A 23,692-nucleotide genomic window follows, 5' to 3' on the forward strand; every position below is an offset into this window, starting at 1 on the left:
AAACAGGGAGCAAGAAGATTCTCTCCTCCATAGAGGATGGGTTTTACTTAAACTCAAGGCACTGATTAGGACACATTTCTAGAAGTGGAGCCTTGACAGGGAATAAAGATCACAGCATAGCTGGGCTTGATCTTTCTTGTCTTCACACCTCTTCCATAACTGAGGGATTAGGTCTATAAAGAAGACCATACTTTTCCAGTCTGGTGAGCAAAGGGGGTGGATGTGACATGAAGGCGAGACGACAGTCAGAACAGAGGAATAAAAGATGAGTTTATCCACAGAGAAATGGGAACCTGGGGCCAGTAGAGTGGTTACAAAATAGCTGCTGTGATGAATTTCTTGGGAATTCTTAGGAATAGGAAAAACACCCACACATTATTGCCCAGGTAAATCAGATAGCATGAATATGAAGTATGTCTAATCAGGATGGTGGTATTATTTTCTTCAGCAAACCCCAGTAGCTCAGGTCAGGGAACTAAAGAACAAGCAAATAAAAATCACCTAAAAGGTGATGTCATCCTAATCGCTTTGAGACATGACATTATGGATTCTTTTAAAGGAGATTTCACGAAGTACCTAAGCCTGCGTGTGATCTGCAGTGGCAGGTCAGAAAGTATGTATGACAAGAGATGTTCGGTTTATATCTAGAAAGATGGACTTCTGCTTGAACTGACGTGGTGAAATGCATTGATTTTGTACACTGTTAAAAATATTACGTATGCACATTTGTCAAATACGCACACAAACCGATCTTTGTATCATGTTTGTTCTTTGCGTTATTTTGGTTAAAATATAAAAGAGGTTTCTTAGGTTTTAAAATCGTGTGGATGTGATAAATTACCATGCTTTATTACCTGGAACAGTCAACTCTGTGAAATAGGAGCCCTACTCAGCTGTTATCTGACCTGTGACACAAGATAAAATCATTAGTTCCTTTACATCCCCTTGTTCTCTCAACTTATCTTGTGTGTTATCATTTATATACATGGTTGTAATTAAAGTTAAAAATGATGACACCGTAAAAAAAGATCACCTAAAAGGTAACCCACCAGGGTTGAAGGTGAGCAGGGTGATGGAGGTGGTGGGTTAAGGAAGGGCATAGTGATCCGACTCTAGAATTGGTTAAGTGAGTGATGAGGAAATGCCAGCCGAGAGGAGTGGTTTCTAGTGCAAGAGCAGGAAGTTTGGGGACAACAGGGAAGGAAGAACCAGAGGTCACAATGAAGCATGAACTAAACAAGCAGGGGCCAGGTGGGGAACGGTAGAAGAGCAGGAAGCTATTTAAGTACCAAGAAATGAGGAAGTCTAGGGTGTCACCCTGCCAAGGGGATGGCTGTCAGTGAAACTGACCATGTTGGGAGATTGGGATATCAGGGTGTGAGAAAGTCATCCGCATGGTTGCTGGTTGTCCTAGGTGTTGGCAGATGTTAGAGAGAAAGAATGGACCTGGTGGTGGTGTGTCCTGGCGAAAGGTAGAAAGGATGCTGGAGGTCGGCACACGATGCATTTGAAGGTGGGATGAGGGCGGTGTACGTGCTAAGTGTGTGATGACAGAGGGAAAATGGTGCAGAGGCAGGAGGGGTAGGGAGAATGGGTCTGTGCCAAGCTCATCCCATTGGCTCTGATACGGTGGTGGGGGGAAGAGGATGCCATAGGAGAGTGCAGAGGGAGAAGCCAAATTTATGCAAGCCAGGGCCATTGATCCAAGGTGATGGCATCAGGCCAGGCTACGGCTGAAGTGGAGGTCCAGCTCGGGGTGACTTGGCTGTGCTGGGAGAATGCATTCCTGCCTCTTGTCTGCTTCCATGACCTACATGTTGGCAAGCTAGAGAATGAGACAGGGTCAAGGGGAAATGTGACTGTCTTTTTTTCCTGCTTTTTTTTCCTCCCTAAAACATCCTTTTACTCTGCTTTCTACCGTATGCCGTAACAATTTACAATTTCATCTTCTACCATATTGCACGTCCTAATAACCACGATGTATTCCCACATGTTATTCTGTTATTATTTTAGAGGAAGCTGCCGGAATTCAATCTTACTCTCCTCTAAGACAGTTTACGGTCCAGCCACGTTGCTATGCAACCACCCACAATTAATAAAAATCAGATAGGTAAGCAGCTTGAAGCAGGACACTGCGCCACACGCCACAGACATTCTTGAATTCCAGGATACGATAAAACCTGGGGATCTCGAATCTTTGGAATCTCAAGATTTTGAAAACTTGTTCTCAAAGAGTTTCCGGGGAAAAAGAAAGAATGTTGTCTATGAATCACCACAGAGAGGTGGCTAAGAGCGTGGGCTCAGGAATCAGACAGATTTGTGGTCAAAGAGGCCAAGAGGCCCAACTGGCAGCTACAGATCCTTGGTCAAATCTCGGACCTTCTCTACGTCTTGGATTCCTCATCTCTCAATGGGGATAATACCTGGCTCACAATGTTGCCAGGGACTAAATAAGACAACGCAATAATGCCTGCAAGGAACTCCACAGAGTAAGTGCTCAATAAACACCATGAATACTATGACATTTTTTAAAGTTACTATCATTTTTCTTACTTGGTAAGTTTCTTCAGGAAAGTTGCTGGTAAACTTAGTATATATACATACATATACGTACATACATATATGTACGTATATACACAGGATGCATTTGTTAAGCGGATGGATATTTCTTCAAACTGACTTTTCTTACAGCTGTATCTTGGTCTTCAATATTATACCATTTGCCGCTTATAACAATCCTGAATCCTGCTTGATTTGCTTTACCTACAGATTAGAAACGTGTTGCTCTATGGAAGGTGAAGCCACTCGGGGAGAGGAACAGAATCGGCATATCTGGTGAAGCGTGGACTTTCCATACTTACTCCTGCACACAGGCATTCGGCAAGATCTCGCAAGAGGGGGCCCAGGAAGATGCCTGCACACGGTCTCACTGAGGGGGACACGCCGGCCTTTGGCCGTCAGCCTTTGGCATACCTGCTGTCTCCGCTGGGTTCCAACACCACAACTGACAGAACACTGTAATGAGAATTGGGCGACAGAGTCAAACGGAGTGTGAGCAGACACATCCCCTGCAGCAACAGCGACGTTTCCTGCGGTGAAACAGGAGGGGTGTTATGTATGGGTGCACCAATAAGTAAGCACTTCCTAGGCTTGAATATCTTTTAGGAGATGGAGATTCTCCCTCACCCCACCACTCCCCATCACTCCCCTCCCCTCCCCTCTGCCTTTTCTTTTCTCTCTTCCCTTCTTCCCTCCCTTCCTTCCTTCCTTCCTCCTTACTTTCTTCTTTCTTTCTTTCTGAGATAGTAACTAATTTCTAGTGATTTATTATCGTGCGGTTTTCTGGTCTTGTAATTGATGTCTAATTTATTTTTTAGATGTCTAATCTCATTTATTTTATTTTTTAGATATTTATTAATATAGTAGGATGACTTTGCTTTTTAAAAAATGACATAATATAGACAATAATATGGTATTAACTTTGTATGGTGAATAGAATTATTGTGGTGATCTTTTCGTAACGTATACAAACATTGAATCACTATGTTGCACACCTGAAACGAATATATTATATGCCAATTATAGTTCACTAAAAAAAAATCTAAAAATGACATACACCCATGATCAAGAATCCAAGGAGTAGAAAAGTATAAAAGGGAAGTTTTTGTTTTAAAAAACACCCAAACTGCTCTACGTAAGAGAACATTAATATTTGATAATCACTGTGTCTATAACATTGATATTTGGTAGTCATAATCACATGTGTACATGCAATTTTAATTTAAAATTTTACTGCAATTTTATTAGGTATATTAGAAAAAAATAAACTAAAATAAGATTAAAAGAGTTGCTGAATGGCGGATTTTTTTCCACTGTCAAGTGATTAATTCCCAAAAGAACTCTCCGAAGTTAAGAAAGAAGATGAAAGAAACCAACAAGAGGTTTGGGTAGTTATTTTTACTGACACATTTTGACTTAACGAGAGTATCTGGTAAGCACATTTACCTTTCCTCTCACCCATCTCTCCTGTGCCACATTCAATTTGTTTTTGTTAAATTATTTAGCTAACGTCAAGATTTTCTGATATTTACGTTCTGTTCTGAGATGCAATTGCTGGTTGATTACTCTTAATTCTGTGCTTAGATGAATTTACGATCCATCTCCCATCTTTTTTCACCAGCATCTGTGCCTTCCTGGATTTTTTATTTTTGGTCATCTTGATGCTTCATCATGGCCCTGCAAGTTTTTCGAGACGGGCTCATGGGTACGTATGCTCTGACCGCCTCTCTTGCCTTTCCACATGAAGAACAAACAAGATGAAGAGAAAATACCTGGGTCATACTTCCTTTCCTTTTGAATTGTGCAGACACTGCTTCAGTGTCTTCTTGCATCTAATGCTACTGTGAAGGTGTAGGAGGCCAAGCAGGGAATTTTTGTTGTTTATTTGTTTGCCTCTTATGCTCAGAGGCCTTTGGCTCCTTTCTTTACCAGTGAAGTTCAGCACATAAGCAGGCTATGTCTTAGTGGGTCACACTTTAGTGGCACGTGGTATACCATTATGACTTGCAAATTAAAGCTTTTATCAAAGGAAACTAATTCCCCTTAATTATCTCTATTTTTCTGTTCCATTTGTTTTGTTCTTCTCACAAATACCAATCACACTTATGTCTAATCTCCTCTCTCTGCCTTTCCATATCCATCATTGCCTCTAAAAACCAATTTTACATCTTACTCTTTTTCATATCATTTTATATGAGTTATTCCAGCTTGTATACCATAGCTCTCTGTTTCCGGTCGTTTTAATTACTTTTTGTTGCTTGTAAAGTAACTTTTACGTCTGCTGTCTAAAGTTCTTCTTTTCACTTTTTTCCCCTGACTATTCCAAGTTGTCTTTTCCTCTCCTTCTGTTGACTCATAATCTCTTTCTGAACTCAAACCTCATTTTAAAGCCACTTTCCCCCCAGACATCATGACTATAATTTCCTTGGGAATATGGAGCCTGTTTTTCAGAACTTTTCTCTGGGTAATACCTTTGTGATACTATGCTGTTCATGTGACTCTTGCTTCCTGTTCCTTTCCCCACACCTTAACTTCTTTCTTCCCCTTCAATTTTTTTCCCCCAGTTTTGATGCATAGTTTTTATGCCGGAGCTTTTTTTTTTTCATCTTTATTGGAGTATAATTGCTTTACAATGGTGTGTTAGTTTCTGCTTTATAACAAAGTGAATCAGTTATACATATACATATGTTCCCATAGCTCCTCCCTCTTGCCGGAGCTTTTTAAATGCAGCTGGCTGTTTGGGAATACCACAGGTTTGGGGAAGGAGCTAGGGCATTTCCATAAATTGGCTGTCTTCAACAGTCTGTCACCAAATTTTTATTTCCTTTGCCCATATATCTCTTCAGATGTTGGCATTGGAAGGGACGGTGTGACTCAGGGAACAGCCTCTTAAGTAACTCGTTCACTGTGTAATCATCCAGCGATTGGCTGCCCACCTTCCTCCACACCACTCCATTTCTGCAGCCTTCCTTGGCTGGGAGGCCTAAACATGTGGCTTCTCCTGCAGCTCCATCTCCCCCACGGCTCTGCAGGGACAATCACGGTGTTTTCAGGGGCAGCACATGGTCCCCCATCTAGTGTCTGTAATCAAAGAACCGTTGAGTAGGCCTTTCAGGACCCTCACACTTACTCCTAGGGAAATCTATATCCTGCTCGTGCCTGAGGAAATCTTTGTCATCCCTCAGCCTTCCCTCCCTCATTTTGGTCCAGATTTTATGGTCTTTGGCAGGTGTATCTCATAATTCATAGTTTGGGTTCGTGGCCATTTCATTGTTCATTAAAGACAGGATGTTGCTGCTCTTTCATCCTCTTTGTGGGTATTTTGTTGGGTTTCACAGAAGGGGAATGGAATTTTTTTTAAATGCCTTTATTGTCCTCTTTAACAGAAAGCCCTAATTATTAATAGTTTTTCAGGGCTTCCCTGGTGGCGCAGTGGTTGAGAGTCTGCCTGCCGATGCAGGGGACACGGGTTCGTGCCCCGGTATGGGAAGATCCCACATGCCGTGGAGCGGCTGAGCCCGTGAGCCATGGCCGCTGAGCCTGCACGTCCGGAGCCTGTGCTCCGCAACGGGAGAGGCCACAGCAGTGAGAGGCCCGCGTACCGCAAAAAAAAAAAAAAAATAGTTTTTCAGTACAGAGGGAAGTTTTTTGTAAGCTTTTGAACAAATAATTAAAAATTACCATTTAGCAACTTATGATGTATTTTTTAACACATCAAATCATCATCTAGGAGTTTTCCATAGAATATAAAAACAGTAGTTACATAATTGCCAATCACCACTCAGAAGCCATTTCTCATGATCAGTATTTGACTTTTTCTCCCCATTATGAATGGGAAGACCATTTGTAAACCCCTCTTCTGGATGGAGGTCTCACGTGACCTTGTATCTGCTAAGTTCAAGGTTAGCGTGCCCTTAGAGAAGGTTCACAGCTGAGACAGCAGAGATGACAGGACCAGTGCCATTAATTATGACTCGCAAAACAGCAACTTTATGCCAAAGCTTCTATGATTTATTCCATAGAAATATGGTAGATTCCTCCGGAAGAGCTCATGGGAACAACATACCCTGAGTTCTTGTAACTTTGGAACTATTTGTCTGCGACCTTCAAACTTGAAGATCAGTTGGGCAGGACAGAAAATCCTTTCCTCTTTTAGTACATTAAAGATGTTACTCCATTGTTTTCTACTATGAAGTAGTATTGCTGCGAAGTCTGATGCTAACCTGATTTTCTTTCCCTAGTAAGTAACTTGGTCCTTTTGCCTAGAAACACTAACACATTATTCTTTAATCTTTAACATCCAGTGTCTTTAGTAGAGTATGTCTTGATATTGACCATTCTGGGCCAATTTTCCCCGGTATATGGTGTGCCCTTTCAGTGTGGTGCTTGGAGTCTTTTATTTATAGTTTTGTTCTGTTACATTGTTTCGGTTTTCTTTTCTCGGGACTCTAATCGGGTCTCATCCTTTAGACCAAACTCTAAAGCTGCATTTTCTACAACACTTTCCTGAGACTCAGGCAGACTCAGATGTTTCCCCTCAATTTTCACTTATTTCTGTAGACGGGACAACTTTATTGGACTTTATATACTATGTTTTTCATCGGTCTGCCTCATTCAACTGTGAGCTCATTGAAGACTGCATTCTTGATTGTCTCAGATTCCTGGTACCTGGAGTAATCAATCATAGCAGTGCTCAGTAAATGACTGTGAAGATGCTGAGCTGTAGCGATAGGCATACTCAATTTAGAAGAAGATTCTACAAGTCTATTTATTTCAGTCAACAAATAAGAGCATTTCTATCCTAAGTACCTGATTTATCAATAAGCTGAAACTGTCTTGTTGATAAGATTTTGTGTGTGTGTGTGTGTGTGTGTGTGTGTGTGTGTGTGAATATCCCTTTCATGCAGTTGTGTGATAGTAAATGTTTCACAACAGGTTCATGGAAAAGAGGGCCCTGATTGTAACATTTGCCAATTTCTGTGATGTAAATATTCCCATCAGGGCTGATTTCAAGCTGTCATCCAAATGTCATTGAATACAAGGTAGGAAGAGATCACAATTGGTTCTCGAAAGCTAGTATGAACTGGCTCCAACACACCACTGCCTTGCTGAGTCATAATTAATAAATCTATTGAAAACTGGAAAGCCATATGTGGAAATCCATGTGTCCTGGACATATCTTGAGCTGTACTTTGTAAAATGTCTCATGTATAGAGATCTTTCCCTTTTTACTTAGCATATGTACATATTTCAAGAATCGAAGAGTTGGCAGGTATAGGTAACTGAATACAGGAGACAAAGTCAGAAATGATCAGAAGTGTTGGAAAGATGCTGGTGCACTGACAGGGACAGGAAGTAGGTGGGGGAGCTGGTTGGGAATGAAGAGGGTGTCCCTTTGCTTTCCCATAATGAGGATACATCCTACTTGGGGAACTAAGGACAGGTACTGAAGAGAAAGTCAGACACTGTTCCTGGAGACAGAGAGTCACCTATAGAAGTCAGAGAAGAAGTCCCACCACAGAATCATCGATGGAGGAAAAATGCAGTGATAAAAATCAAAGGGTCAAATACTGAGCTTTTTGGAGATTTGGAAGAAGGCAAACCAATAGAAAAGATGCAGTCGAGTAAGTAGGAAAAATAAGTAACACCAAGAAACACCCTGAAGGAGAATGATGAAAGTGGACAAAATGGCCAAATGCTCCGTCAAGGTAGAGAGAACAAAGAATGAGGCGAGGCTACTGGATTTCAGTCAAAGGAATAGGGTCACAAAACAGTCCACAAGGGGTATGTGGATTGCAGAAATCCACCTTTAGGGAAGACTGCCCCATGTAAGTGTCGATGCTCTGTGTTTTTTTTTTTTTCAAATTTATTTATTTATGTAATGTATTTAGTTTTGGCTGCGTTGGGTCTTTGTTGCTGTGCGCGGGCTTTCTCTAGTTGTGGTGAGCAAGGGCTACTCTTCGTTGCGATGCACGGGCTTCTCATTGCGGTGGCTTCTCCTTTTGTGGAGCACGGGCTCCAGGCATGTGGGCTTCAGCAACTGTGGCACACAGGCTCAGTAGTTGTGGCTCGCAGGCCCTAGTGCATAGGCTCAGTAGTTGTGGCGCACGGGCTTAGCTGCCTTGCGGCATGTGGGATCTTCCCGGACCAGGGCTCGAACCTGTGTCCCCTGCATTGGCAGGCAGATTCTCTACCACTGCACCACCAGGGAAGCCAATGCTCCTTTTTGGTAACTAGAAAAGCAGTGTAAGAATTGAAGGTTCCTTTCTGCCTAAAACTGGGTTCAGATCTAAGGAAATCAAGGAAAAGGAAGGAGCCAATGAATGAACAAAGCCCAAACATGCCATGAATAGAGCTAGTGTCGGGGAGAGAGGAGTATTCCAGCTGCAGCCTAAGAGGCCTGGCTCAGCGAAAAGCGGAAATTCTGGTGTGGCTTTTCAGTCTCTCTGGGTTCAGGGGTAGTGGCCAGTTCCAAAGTGGAAGGGCCTCACCCAGAACCACAAGATTGATGGCTGCCCTGGAATGAGCCATCCCATGCCAGAGGGACGAGCCTGGCAAAAAGCTTCAGGGACGGTGGCAATTTGGCATCAGAGTCTCTGCCAAAACAAAGCAACTCAGAAATGAGAGAAAATTTCAACCATCAAGAGAAAAGCTGAATTCCGTAGGAAACACAAACTGCTGGGCAATACGTGGGCCTAACTGGACCCCAAGTCTGAACGCTGTCTCTGCCTTCCTGTGCACGTGGGCACACCTGCTCCTCCTCCCACATGCAGGTGTCCCGGAGATGTGGCCTTGGCTAGGAGCAGGAAGATGGGCTGACCTCTTGGAGTGTGCACAAGCTTGCTCTCGCCTTGGTGAATGGTCGCCTAGGAAACTGATCTGCCTCAGGTCCAGCCCAGCTCACGTGGCTAAACGCTTCTGTCTCCTCTTCTTTCTTCCAACAAAATCTCTTCCAGTGAATGATTTTCCTGTCCTCTGTTAGCTGGCCTGAGCTTTACTACAGCTCACTACTTCAACACCATTTTGCATTTCCCCTGTCTTTGCAAACGCTCTTGAGGAAGAGTATTTACCTGCTCAGAGGTCTATAGGGCCCAAGGATCTCATGGCCACTGGCCTCAAGGACGCTATAGGCCAGATGAGAAGACCACGTGGGTGCTCAGAGAGTAGCTCCCCATTAAAACGCAATAAAAAAGAAAACCTGGGGTCATTACGAGTTAAAGCTGGGAAATGCTGTATGATTTTAGGGAGTGGAAGACTTCACAGAGGAGGGAAGCTTAGAGCTGGGCCCAGGATTTGAGGGTAACAACAAGAGCAAAGACACAAGGCAAGCCTGAGTAAACGTGGTAAAGGGTGTTCATTCAGTGAAACATACTCAGCAACTACAAATTCCGTTATTCACAGAGGGACTGGACAGGAGAGGAAAGCAAGGATGTCAGCCTCAGCCTCTCCTCTAAAAGGCCAGTGAGAACAGTTTGTTCAGGAGGTAGGATGGAACTGTGAAGGCCTCTTTTTTTCTCAGAGGAAATAAGAAAAGAGGTGAGGAGGGTGTGGTATTTTAGAGCACGGCAGGGGTTCTAGGTGCTCCCGGGCTGCATCCACTCACGCCTTGTCTTTCCCTTTTCCTGCCTCTTCCTCTTGGGTTAGGGCAGCACTTGCTCAGAGAAGTTATTTCCCAGAGCCATCCCTATTTTGGACACATTGAAGGGCTAAGCAGCCCTCCCAAGGATGAGGGGCAGGTGGGGAAATGCTTCTCAAATGGTAATGTGCCTGACAACACCTGGGGATCTTGTTCCAATGCAGATTCTGATTCCTTAGGTCAGGGTGGGACTTGAGAGCCTCAGCTCTTACAAGTTCCCAGCTTCTAAAAAGATGCCCATTTGGCTGGTCCCGGTGTCACACTGAGTGCAGTAAGGTGACCAAGCATTCACGAGGCCAAGAGTTCTCTCCACAAATGCGTGGCGATCCCCTCCCTGACGTTCTGCCCCTAACCTTAAGGAGACAGTAACCGGAAGCATTTAATGAGGGTTTGGGGAAACATTTAGGCAGACCCTCAGTGACCTGGATGAGGACCATGACTTGTGGCTTGTCAGTTAAGATAGTTTATACATACTAGCACTTAACTGAGCTAGACAGTTAAAACAGGAAAAATATAAAACTGTAGAACACGCAGATAAAAGTACTGTCAATCCAGCCTATGCCAGAAGGATGCTCAGGGGGACGGGAAGGGTCCACTCGGTTAGGTGTTTCCATACCTAATATCTCATGTTATCCTCAGAACAACCACTGTGTTAAAAGAAAGGAAAATGGAGGCTCACACAGGTTGAGGGTATGGAACGAGGTCACCTGCAGGCATTAAAGCTTGTAGGTTCCATCATGGGTCTGTTTGGCTCAAAAGCTCTTGTTCTTGCATGAGAGACATGAGTGTACACAGTTTATTCTAAACTTGGGTCACACAAACTCAGGTTTGAATCCTAGCTCTACCCTTGGGAAGGCGACTTCAGTCTGAATGTACCTCTGTTTTCTCACCTACAGAAATGGATATATCAACTCCCAGGGCTGTCGTAGGATGAGATGGGAGTGGTATCATACAATAGGTTGCAACCGTACCATCACTGAATTTAGGACTCAGGGAAGTTCATAAATGTCAGTTACTGTCCTTTCTTATTTCTTGAGATTATTTCTAAGGTTAGACTGCCCCTCTGATCCCAGAAGATATACATTTGGGGCAGTGACTGGAGATTAGAGGACCCTCATTACAGACCTCAACTACCTGCTTCAGAACCTTTGCTAAAACCTCAGCCTATAGACAGTAAGGATGAAGCAAGACTGGAAGAAAGAGCTGGAATAAGAATAAAGGGGGCTGCTGCCAAAGAGGCAAGAGACCTTTTCTTCCCTCTTTGTTTCCTGGTGCGCGAAGAGAGGGGATTAAGAGCGCTGCTTAAAGGAGCTCCAGAGACGGGCGCGAGCCGCGGCTAAAAGCGCGGACCCCAGAGACGGGCATGAGACGCTAAGGCTGCTGCTGCCGCCACCAAGAAGCCTGTGTGCGAGCACAGGTCACTATCCACACCCCCCTTCCGGGGAGCCTGTGCAGCCCGCCACTGCCAGGATCCCGGGATCTAGGGACAACTACCCCAGAAGAACGCACGGCGCGCCTCAGGCTGGTGCAACGTCACGCGGCCTCTGCCGCCGCAGGCCCGCCCCGCACTCCGCGCCCCTCCCTCTCCCCGGCCTGAGTGAGCCAGAGCCCCCGAATCAGCGGCTCCTTTAACCCTGTCCTGTCTGAGCGAAGAACAGACGCCCTCAGGTGACCTACACGCAGAGGCGGGGCCAAATCCAAAGCTGAGCCCCTGGGAGCTGTGAGAACAAGGAAGAGAAAGGGAAATCTCTCCCAGCAGCCTCAGGAGCAGCGGATTAAAGCTCCACAATCAACTTGAGGTACCCTGCATCTGTGGAATACCTGAATAGACAGCAGATCATCCCAAATTGAGGAGGTGGACTTTGAGAGCAAGATTTATGATTTTTTTCCCCTTTTCCTCTTTTTGTGAGTGTGTATGTGTATGCTTCTGTGTGAGATTTTGTCTGTATAGCTTTGCTTCCACCATTTGTCCTAGGGTTCTATCCATCCATTAAAAAAAAATTTTTTTTTCTTAATAATTATTTTTTATTTTAATAACTTTATTTCATTTTATCTTTATTTTATTTTACTTTATGTTCTTTCTTTCCTTTTTTCTTTCTTCCCTCCCTCCTTCCTTCCTTCCTCCCTCCCTCACTCCTTTCTTGCTTTCTTTCTTTCATTCTTTCTTTCTTTCTTCCTTTCTTTCTCTCTTTCTTCCGTTCTTTCTTTCTTTCGTTCTTTCATTCTTTCTTTCATTCTTCCTTTCTTTCTTTCTACTTCTACCAATTCTTTCTTTCTACTTTTTCTCCCTTTTATTCTGAGCCGTGTGGATGAAAGGCTCTTGGTGCTGCAGCCAGGAGTCAGTGCTGTGCCTCTGAGGTTGGAGAGCCAACTTCAGGACACTGGTCCACAAGAGACCTCCCAGCTCCACATAATATCAAATGGCGAAAATCTCCCAGAGACCTCACCTCAACACCAGCAGCCAGCTTCACTCAACGACCAGCAAGCTACAGTGCTGGACACCCTATGCCAAACAACTAGCAGGACAGGGCCACAACCCCACCCATTAGCAGAGAGGCTGCCTAAAATCATAATAAGTCCACAGACACCCCAAAACACACCACCAGACGTGGACGTACCGACCAGAAAGACAAGATCCAGCCTCATCCACCAGAACACAGGCACTAGTCCCATCCACCAGGAAGCCTACACAACCCACTGAACCAACCTTAGCCACTGGGGACAGACACCAAAAACAATGGGAACTACGAACCTGCAGCCTGCAAAAAGGAGACCCCAAACACAGTAAGATAAGCAAAATGAGAAGACAGAAAAACACACAGCAGTTGAAGAAGCAAGATAAAGACCCACCAGACCTAACAAATGAAGAGGAAATAGGCAGTCTACCTGAAAAAGAATTCAGAATAATGATAGTAAAGATGATCCAAAATCTTGGAAATAGAATAGACAAAATGCAAGAAACATTTAAAAAGGACCTAGAAGAACTAAAGATGAAACAAGCAAAGATGAACAACACAATAAATGAAATAAAAAATACTCCAGATGGGATCAATAGCAGAATAACTGAGGCAGAAGAATGGATAAGTGACCTGGAAGATAAAATAGTGGAAATAACTACTGCAGAGCATAATAAAGAAAAAAGAATGAAAAGAACTGAGGACAGTCTCAGAGAACTCTGGGACAACATTAAACGCACCAACATCCGAATTACAGGGGTTCTAGAAAAAGAAAGGGACTGAGAAAATATTTGAAGAGATTATAGTTGAAAACTTCCCTAATATGGGAAAAGAAATAGTTAATCAAGTCCAGGAAGCACAGAGAGTCCCATACAGGATAAATCCAATGAGAAATACGCCAAGACACATATTAATCAAACTGTCAAAAATTAAATACAAAGAAAACATATTAAAAGCAGCAAGGGAAAAACAACAAATAACACACAAGGGAATCCCCATAAGGTTAACAGCTGATCTTTCAGCAGAAACTCTGCAAGCCAGAAGGGAGTGGCAGGACATATTTAAAGTGATGAAGGAGAAAAACCTGCAACCAAGATTACTCTACCCAGCAAGGATCTCGTTCAGATTTGATGGACAAATTAAAAGCTTTACAGACAAGCAAAAGCTGAGAGAGTTCAGCCCCACCAAACCAGCTTTACAACAAATGCTAAAGGAAATTCTCTAGGCAGGAGACACAAGAGAAGGAAAAGACCTACAATAACAAACCCAAAACAATTAAGAAAATGGGAATAGGAACATACATATCGATAATTACCTTAAATGTAAATGGACTAAATGCTCCCACTGAAAGACACAGATTGGCTGAATGGATACAAAAACAAGACCCATATATATGCTGTCTACAAGAGACCCACTTCAGACCTAGAGACACATACAGACTGAAAGTAAGGGGATGAAAAAAGATATTCCATGCAAATGGAAACCAAAAGAAAGCTGGAGTAGCAATACTCATATCAGACAAAATAGACTTTAAAATAAAGACTATTAGAAGAGACAAAGAAGGACACTACATAATGATCAAGTGATCAATCCAAGAAGAAGATATAACAATTGTAAATATTTATGCACCCAACATAGGAGCACCTCAATACATAAGGCAAATACTAACAGCCATAAAAGGGGAAATCCACAGTAACACAATCATAGTAGGGGACTTTAACACCCCACTTTCACCCACGGACAGATCATCCAAAATGAAAATAAATAAGGAAACACAAGCTTTAAATGATACATTAAACAAGATGGACTTAATTGATATTTATAGGACATTCCATCCAAAAACAACGGAATACACATTTTTCCCAAGTGCTCATGGAACATTATCCAGGATAGATCATATCTTGGGTCACAAATCAAGCCTTGGTAAATTTAAGAAATTTGAAATTGTATCAAGTATCTTTTCTGACCACAACACTATGAGACTAGATATCAATTACAGGAAAAGATCTGTAAAAAATACAAACACGTGGAGGCAAACAATACACTACTTAATAACGAAGTGATCACTGAAGAAATCAAAGAGGAAATCAAAAAATACCTTGAAATATATGACAATGGAGACACAACGAACCAAAACCTGTGGGATGCAGCAAAAGCAGTTCTACGAGGGAAGTTTATAGCAATACAATCTTCCCTTAAGAAAAAGGAAACATCTCGAATAAACAACCTAACGTTACACCTAAAGCAATTAGAGAAAGAAGAACAACAAACCCCCAAAGTTAGCAGAAGGAAAGAAATCATAAAAATCAGACCAGAAATAAATGAAAAAGAAATGAAGGTAACGATAGCAAAGATCAATAAAACTAAAAGCTGGTTCTTTGAGAAGATAAACAAAATTAATAAACAATTAGCCAGACTCATCAAGAAAAAAAGGGAGAACACTCAAATCAATAGAATTAGAAATGAAAAAGGAGAAGTAACAACTGACACTGCAGAAATACAAAGGATCATTGAGAGATTACTACAAGCAACTCTATGCCAATAAAATGGGCAACCTGGATGAAATGGACAAATTCTTAGAAATGCACAACCTGCCAAGACTGAATCAGGAAGAAATAGAAAATATGAACAGACCAATCACAAGCACTGAAACTGAAACTGTGATTAAAAATCTTCCAACAAACAAAAGCCCAGGACCAGATGGCTTCACAGGCAAATTCTATCAAACATTTAGAGAAGAGCTAACACCTACCCTTCTCAAACTCTTCCAAAATATAGCAGAGGGAGGAACACTCCCAAACTCATTCTACGAGGCCACCATCACCTTAACACCAAAACCAGACAAGGATGTCACAAAGAAAGAAAACTACAGGCCAATATCACTGATGAACACAGATGCAAAAATCCTCAACAAAATACTAGCAAACAGAATCCAACAAACATTAAAAGGATCATACACCATGATCAAGTGGGGTTTATTCCAGGAATGCAAGGATTCTTCAATATATGCAAATCAATCAACGTGATACACCATATTAACAAACTGAAGGAGAAAAACCATATGATCATCTCAATAGATGCAGAGAAAGCTTTTGACAAAATTCAACATCATTTATGATAAAAACCCTGCAGAAAGCAGGCACAGAAGGGAATTTCCTCAACATAATAAAGGCCATATATGACAAACCCACAGCCAACATCGTCCTCAATGGTGAAAAACTGAAAGCATTTCCACTGGGATCAGGAACAAGACAAGGTTGCCCACTCACACAACTCTTATTCAACATAGTTTTGGAAGTTTTAGCCACATCAATCAGAGAAGAAAAGGAAATAAAAGGAATCCAAATCAGAAAAGAAGAAGTAAAGCTGTCACTGTTTGCAGATGACATGATACTATACATAGAGAATCCTAAAGATGCTACCAGAAAACTACTAGAGCTAATCAATGAATTTGGTAAAGTAGCAGGATACAAAATTAATGCACGGAAATCTCTGGCATTCCTACACACTAATGATGAAAAATCTGAAAGTGAAATCAAGCAAACACTCCCACTTACCATTGCAACAAAAAGAATAAAATGTCTAGGAATAAACCTACCTAAGGAGACAAAAGACCTGTATGCAGAAAATTATAAGACACTGATGAAAGAAATTAAAGATGATACAAATAGATGGAGAGAATACCATGTTCTTGGATTGGAAGAATCAACATTGTGAAAATGAGTATACTACCCAAAGCAATCTACATATTCAATGCAATCCCTATCAAACTACCACTGGTATTTTTCACAGAACTAGAACAAAAAATTTCACAATTTGTATGGAAACACAAAAGACCCTGAATAGCTAAAGCAATCTTGAGAACGAAAAACGGAGCTGGAGGAATCAGGCTCCCTGACTTCAGACTATACTACAAAGCTACAGTAATCAAGACAGTATGGTACTGGCACAAAAACAGTAAGATAGATCAATGGAACAGGATAGAAAGCCCAGAGATAAATCCACGCACATATGGTCACCTGATCTTCGATAAAGGAGGCAGGAATGTACAGTGGAGAAAGGACAGCCTCTTCAATAAGTGGTGCTGGGAAAACTGGACAGCTACATGTAAAAGTATGAGATTAGATCACTCCCTAACACCATACACAAAAATAAGCTCAAAATGGATTAAAGACCTAAATGTAAGGCCAGAAACTGTCAAACTATCAGAGGAAAACATAGGCAGAACACTCTATGACATAAATCACAGCAAGATCTTTTTTGACCCACGTCCTAGGGAAATGGAAATAAAAAAAGAAAAATAAACAAATGGGACCTAATGAAACTTCAAAGCTTTTGCACAGCAAAGGATACCATAAACAAGACCAAAAGACAACCCTCAGAATGGGAGAAAATATTTGCAAATGGAGCAACTGACAAAGGATTAATCTCCAAAATTATAAGCAGCTCATGCAGCTCAGTAACAAAAAAACAAACAACCTAATCCAAAAATGGGCAAAGACCTAAATAGACATTTCTCCGAAGAAGATATACAGACTGCCAACAAACACATGAAAGAATGCTCAACATCATTAATCATTAGAGAAATGCAAATCAAAACTACTATGAGATATCATCTCACACCAGTCAGAATGGCCATCATCAAAAAATCTAGAAACAATAAATGCTGGAGAGGGTGTGGAGAAAAGGGAACACTCTTGCACTGCTGGTGGGAATGTGAATTGGTTCAGCCACTATGGAGAACAGTATGGAGGTTCCTTAAAAGCTACAAATAGAACTACCATATGACCCAGCAATCCCACTACTGGGCATATACCCTGAGAAAACCATAATTCAAAAAGAGTCATGTACCAAAATGTTCATTGCAGCTCTATTTACAATAGCCCGGAGATGGAAAGAACCTAAGTGTCCGTCATCGGATGAATGGATAAAGAAGATGTGGCACATATATACAATGGAATATTACTCAGCCATAAAAAGAAACGAAATTGAGCTATTTGTAATGAAGTGGATAGACCTAGAGTCTATCGTACAGAGTGAAGTAAGTCAGAAAGAGAAAGACAAATACTGTATGCTAACACATATATGTGGAATTTAAGGAAAAAAATGTCATGAAGAACCTAGAGGTAAGACAGGAATAAAAACACAGACCTACTAGAGAATGGACTTGAGGAATTGGGGAGCGGGAAGGGTAAGCTGTGACAAAGCGAGAGAGTGGCATGGACATATATACACTACCAAACGTAAGGTAGATAGCTAGTGGGAAGCAGCCGCATAGCACAGGGAGATCAGCTCGGTGCTTTGTGACCACCTGGAGGGGTGGGATAGGGAGGGTGGGAGGGAGGGAGACGCAAGGGGGAAGAGATATGGGAACATATGTATATGTATAACTGATTCACTTTGTTATGAAGCAGAAACTAATACACCATTGTAAAGCAATTATACTCCAATAAAGATGTAAAAAAAAAAAAAAGAATAAAGGGGGCTGGAATATGAGTCCCATCAGTTCAAGGAAAGCCCTGTGAGGTATTCTGGGGAACTGGAAGTTGATTTTTCCGACCTGTAGGAGGTGACTTGATGGACGCAGTGATGGGAATACTTTGAGGTGTTAGATGGTGTGGAGATGAAAGAGTGGTACAGAGGCCGGGAATCTGGTGGGCAGTGTAATATCAAAGAGAGAACCCTTGGGATAAGGTTAAAAGGCGTGCATTCTGCTCCTACCTTGCAGCTTATTTCAGCTATTTGGGTTTAATTTTTCCCACCTGAGAAATGAGGCATTGCTACTAGACTATAATAAGTCCTGGCAGCACTAAAATGATAGTTTGGAATTCTGCTTATTGCAATTAACGTGAACTTGAGAGGGTAAACGGTAAAATCAGCAATGGTATCAACGGAATGCAAAGGAAGTAAAGGTGTGGAAAATTTTCAGGAGGTTGAAATGTCAGGGTTTAATAAATAATTCTATATAAGGAGACCTAAGGCAGAGAAGAACCAAACCGATTTTGAGTTAATCCTGGAATACAATGACTTTGGTTCTTCCAAAAGAAAGAAGTAATGGGATTTGGTTTAGGAGAAACGTGTTGAGTACAGTTTAAGTAATATTGAGTAAAAATTGAAAACGGATCATTATGTGTAGGTCTGGACCAGGGCACTTACACAACCCAGAGAGTGAGTAAGTGCTTCCTGAAATTTTGCACACTAGACATTCCACTCACCTCAAAGTAGCCCCAGCTCTCATCTCAGGGAGGAAATATCGAAAGGCTGAAAAAAGGGAGGAGCAGAAAAGAAGGGACTGTGAAGTTTGCAATGGCCCTTACCTTTGACCAGTCTCCCACAGTTAGATGCGGAGGACAGTCTGTTCTGGCACAGGACTTATGAGAAGATGCCTTGGGTCCTTGACACAATTCATCTGAGAGACTCAGAAAGCTGCCATCCGTTAACAGCTGCTGACAGGTGACCCTGCGATTCTGAGTTCCCCCACCACAGGTCCTGGAACACTGAGAAGACAGAAGGAGGTGAGTCAACGGGCTTGGCCCTCTTCAACTTAGTGCAACGCAGGGCCCTTACAATCATCAGCCTGGCGGCCATGGAGTCATCAGTCTGCCATACCTGCTGCCATTCTTCAATATGCCAGCTAGGAGGGCAATCAAACTGATTGCATGCTTGTAAGGCATGGGGCTTCTCATCTTGGCATTCCTCAGGAGGGGAGGGGGATTCCCCAGGGTGCAGGCAGTACACTTCTCGGGTCTGGATTCCAACGCCACAGGTAGCTGAGCAGGGTCCCCAAGAGCCCGTGTGCCACCTGTACCAAAAAACAAGTGGGCAACATTAACTGTCCAATGGACTCTGTGCAACAACCAGAGCATGGACAAGTTCCTCTCTGGACTTCCAGACTCCACCCGCCACATCCAGATCCTGGAGTCACAGCACCAACGTATGCAGTTCAAGTCCAGAAATACAATGTTTCTAGGCAAAAAGTGTCAGGAAAGGGTTTAAAGATTTTACCTGTTTGGGAAAGCCCAGAGTACATTTCTCTCCATCCTAACCTACCACCCTACAGCAATAATAAAATCTTAGTTTTGTTTTGAATAGAGCCCCAAGGCAAGGATGAATTATATAGGTGCCAAAAGAATTTTAAATGCTTAAAAGCACACTTCAGGAAATTTTCAGGGCACCTGGATTCATTATTTGGAATATCCCTAAGAAAATTCTTTTATGTTAGGATTATAACAAATATATATATATATATATATATATATATGTGTGTATATATATATATATATATGAAATGTGATTCCTTTCCAATAAGATCTTGGAAAAATCAGGTTTTCTCATGAAACATCTGTAAAAATTAAAACCCAAGGCAGGTGCTCATGATACATATTTCCAAGTTGCCTTCAAAAAAGATTCTCTCAATTCACACTCTCACCAAAAGCAAGTGAGACGGCCTGGTTTCTTACAGCCACACCAACACTGCATAATATCATTTAAAAAAGTCTCTGCCTGTCTGATGGGTAAAAAATTGTATACAATGATTATTTTAATTTGTGGATATTTAATTCTTAGTAATCATGAATTTTTAATTAGTTACTGTAAAGATATATCATGAGGAAAGAATTTTTAAATGCTTAAAATATACATTAGTAAAAAAAAAATGCTTGCTCCAGGGTAGTTTGTAACAGCAAAAAAATAATTAATTAATTAATTAAATTTTACAAAGTGGAAGGAGGCCATCTAAACATTTAATAATAAAGGGCAAAATAAATAATTGTCTATTCATAAAGCACCATGCTAACAGCCATTGAAAATAAAGTAGATACACAGTTACTGACATGGAAATACATTCATGTATTTTTATTAGAAAATAGGTCGCATGCAAAAAAAGAATATGGCTAATTACACATTGAAATGTTAACAGTGATGATCTCTAAGTGATAGGATTTTTATTTTCTTTATTCTTGCTGGTATCTTTCTCCTGATTTTTCTTATAATAAACATTCATTATCAGAAAAAATAAGTTAGTTCTTTGAAAAGTATTAGTGTTTATCTAAAGGTGATTTTTCAGTTTTTCTGATTTCTAACTTTCTATAATAAACATGTTTTACTTATGTGACTAAGAGAAAAAATGAAGAACAGTATTAAAGACAAATAGGGCAAAAAGAGTAAAATCTTAATTTATGAAGGCAAGAGTTCACAATGATGATATAACAAATACGGAGACTGAATAACAAGCACAAATATGTATGAGATGTTAGATATAAGAAAAATGGAAGGATATGTAATAAAAAAATTTTAAGCTGTGAAATACTTCTCTAAGCTCCTGGCTTATCAAAATGATGAATTTTAATAAGAACATAGAGAACTAAATAATACATTTGAAAATTTTGATGAAATACATGTTATTAGGCAACTACAAAAAGTTCTATTCAAGAAAGGGACTAGAGCTTGCTAATTGTGTGACTGAGTGCCTACAAGTTTCTAAGAAACAAGTGAATTCCTATGTTATTTAAAATGTTCCAAAGTAAAGAAGAGCATTAAATATTTTAATGTACATTAGGAAGCTCGGTAAAACCTGAGCACAAAATCTGACAAATGTATATAAAGAAAATATTTTTTATGTATGGTTATGTATTCTGAATTCTAAATAAAAGAGAAATATAAATCCTAAGTAAAATGGAAGCAAGTCAATCAAAGGATTAAAATAATACACAGTACACGCTATGGACTGAATGTTTGTATCCCTCCCCAAATTCATATGTTGAATCCCTAACCTCCAATGTGATAGTGTTTGGAAATTAGGCCTTTAGGTCGAAATTAGGGTTAGAAGAGGCCATAAGGGTGGGGCCTTCCTGATGGGACTACTGCCCTTGTAAGAAGATAAACCAGAGAGCTTGCTCTCTCTGTCTCTCTCTCTTTCTGCCATAAAAGGACACAGTGAGAAGGCAGCTGTCAGCAAGCTGGGAAGAGAGCTGTCATCAAACACGGTACCCTGCTGGCACCTTGATCTTAAAAGTTCTAGCCTCCAGAACTGTTGAGAAAATAAACTTCTGTTGTTTAAGCCACCTAGTCGATCACATTTCTGACCACAGTGGAACTATATTAGATAATCTCCCAAATATTTAGAAATTATGCAATAACCTTTTAAATTACTCATGGGTCAAAGAAGAAATCACAATGAAAATTAGACAGTATTTTTAAATGCATGTTAAAAAACATGAAATGTCAAAATCTGTGGGATGCAGCTAAAGCCATGATTAGAAGAAAATCAATGTCTTAAATGTACATATTAAAATGTAAGAAAGGCTGAAAACAATAATCTATTTCAAGAAGTTAAAAAAAACAGTATATTAGACCAAAAAAAGTAAGGGAGGGGAAACAAAAAAAGAGATGAGTACAGAAATGAGTGAACTAGAAAACAAAAGTTGGCTGTTCAAAAGACAAATAAAATTGATAAATTTATGGTGAGAAGAACAAAAATAGAGACAGCATAAACATAAGGAATTTAAGGGGAATCTCAAAGGCATTAAAAATAATAAAAGTATAATAGGTGTAAAATGAAAAACATTATGTCAAACAATAAATAAATTTAAATAAATTTAAAAATTAGATTTTCTTAACTTTAGAATTAAAAAATTCAATTAACATGCAAAAAGACAAATGAATATATAAACCAGCATTTATACTCCTTTAGCACTTACCCTTAAATTATAGCATATATCACTATAAATGCTGATAACAAAGTCTATAGAGTTTCTTCGTATCTCTATTCCTTTTCTTGATCAAGATGAAAGGGCTTCTTGAACTACTCTCATCTGTTACTGTTGTCTAGAATTCTGTTTCTCCTGACTTTTCCATACTTATTTTAATCATTCCTGTTTTGTTTTGTTTTTCCACGTGTTTGGTTGAGTTCATTATATTTTTTTATTCTGCTTTCTCCTCTGCTATCTTTTATCCTTAGAGTTACCCTTGGAAATTTAAAGGGCCTATTTAACATCTCTAGAGTTAATCAAAATTATTTCCATCTTCACAAATAGTACAAGGGGCTTAAATCACTTTAACTCCACAATCAACATTTGACCCAGTTTTACAAGGCTTTGTTGCCCAATATCTATTTCAAATCCACATTCAGATATTATTATTGACTTGCACAGTCAGTGATTCTTTTTTAGATAGCTGTCTTTTCTTATATCTCAGACCGTCCCTCTAGGATCAGTTTTCTGCTTAATAAACACATTCTTTTAAAACTATCTTTCGTGAAAGTTTGCTGCTAGTAAAGTCTCCTGGTTTTGCTCACCTAAAATTTCTAACATAATAGTAGTTAACATTTATCGATCACTTACCATGGGCCAAGCTCTTTTTAGAGTAATTTACATGTATTAACACACTTAATCCTCAGATCACCTATAAGGCCACAGTTTGCTGACCCCATTACCATCTGAAAATACCCTTGTTTCGTCTTTGAAATATTGTTCACTAAGTATGTGATTCCAGGCTGACAGTTATTTCCTCTGAACCATCTGAAGATAATATTCCATTATTACTAATGAGAAGAATACTGTCAGTTTTTGCTGTTCCTCTTATACATCTCTTCTCTCTGATTGCTTCTGAGATATTTTCTTTGTCTTTGGAGTTCCAAAGCTTCCCAACCATGTGTCTAGGTGTGTATCTCTTTTTGATTTTTCCTGCTTGGGATCTGTTGTAACTCCAGATTCTCAGGATTCATATTTTTCATTAACTCCAAAATATTCTCAGCCATTATCTCTTTGAATATTACCTGCTATCTTTTTGCAGCTTCATTTAGATACATACCTTCTCAATATATCCTCTGTATTTCTTATTTCCAGTGCATATTTTACGTATCTCGTTTGCTCTCTGTGCTTTTTTTTTTTTTTTTTTGCGGCACGCGGGCCTCTCACTGTTGTGGCCTCTCCCGTTGCGGAGCACAGGCTCCGGACGCACAGGCTCAGCGGCCATGGCTCATGGGCCTAGCTGCTCCGCGGCATGTGGGATCTTCCCGGACCGGGGCACGAACCCACGTCCC

The 23,692-nt window shown here is 40.7% G+C and overlaps 1 protein-coding gene across 1 annotated transcript in view; it reads right to left on the reverse strand.

Moving 5' to 3' along the window:
• Positions 1-23,692, reverse strand: part of ADAMTSL3 (ADAMTS like 3) — a 370,467-nt gene that overhangs the window by 72,892 nt on the left and 273,883 nt on the right. The window contains exons 18-20 of the mRNA XM_060005339.1: positions 19,261-19,453; positions 18,969-19,148; positions 2,862-3,015 (exon numbers count right to left, since the gene is read on the reverse strand). Coding sequence (XP_059861322.1) covers positions 2,862-3,015; positions 18,969-19,148; positions 19,261-19,453 — 527 coding nt within the window. The remainder of the gene's footprint in view (positions 1-2,861; positions 3,016-18,968; positions 19,149-19,260; positions 19,454-23,692) is intronic.

This window comes from Delphinus delphis, chromosome 2, assembly GCF_949987515.2.
Source record: "Delphinus delphis chromosome 2, mDelDel1.2, whole genome shotgun sequence".
Taxonomy (NCBI): Eukaryota; Metazoa; Chordata; class Mammalia; order Artiodactyla; family Delphinidae; genus Delphinus; species Delphinus delphis.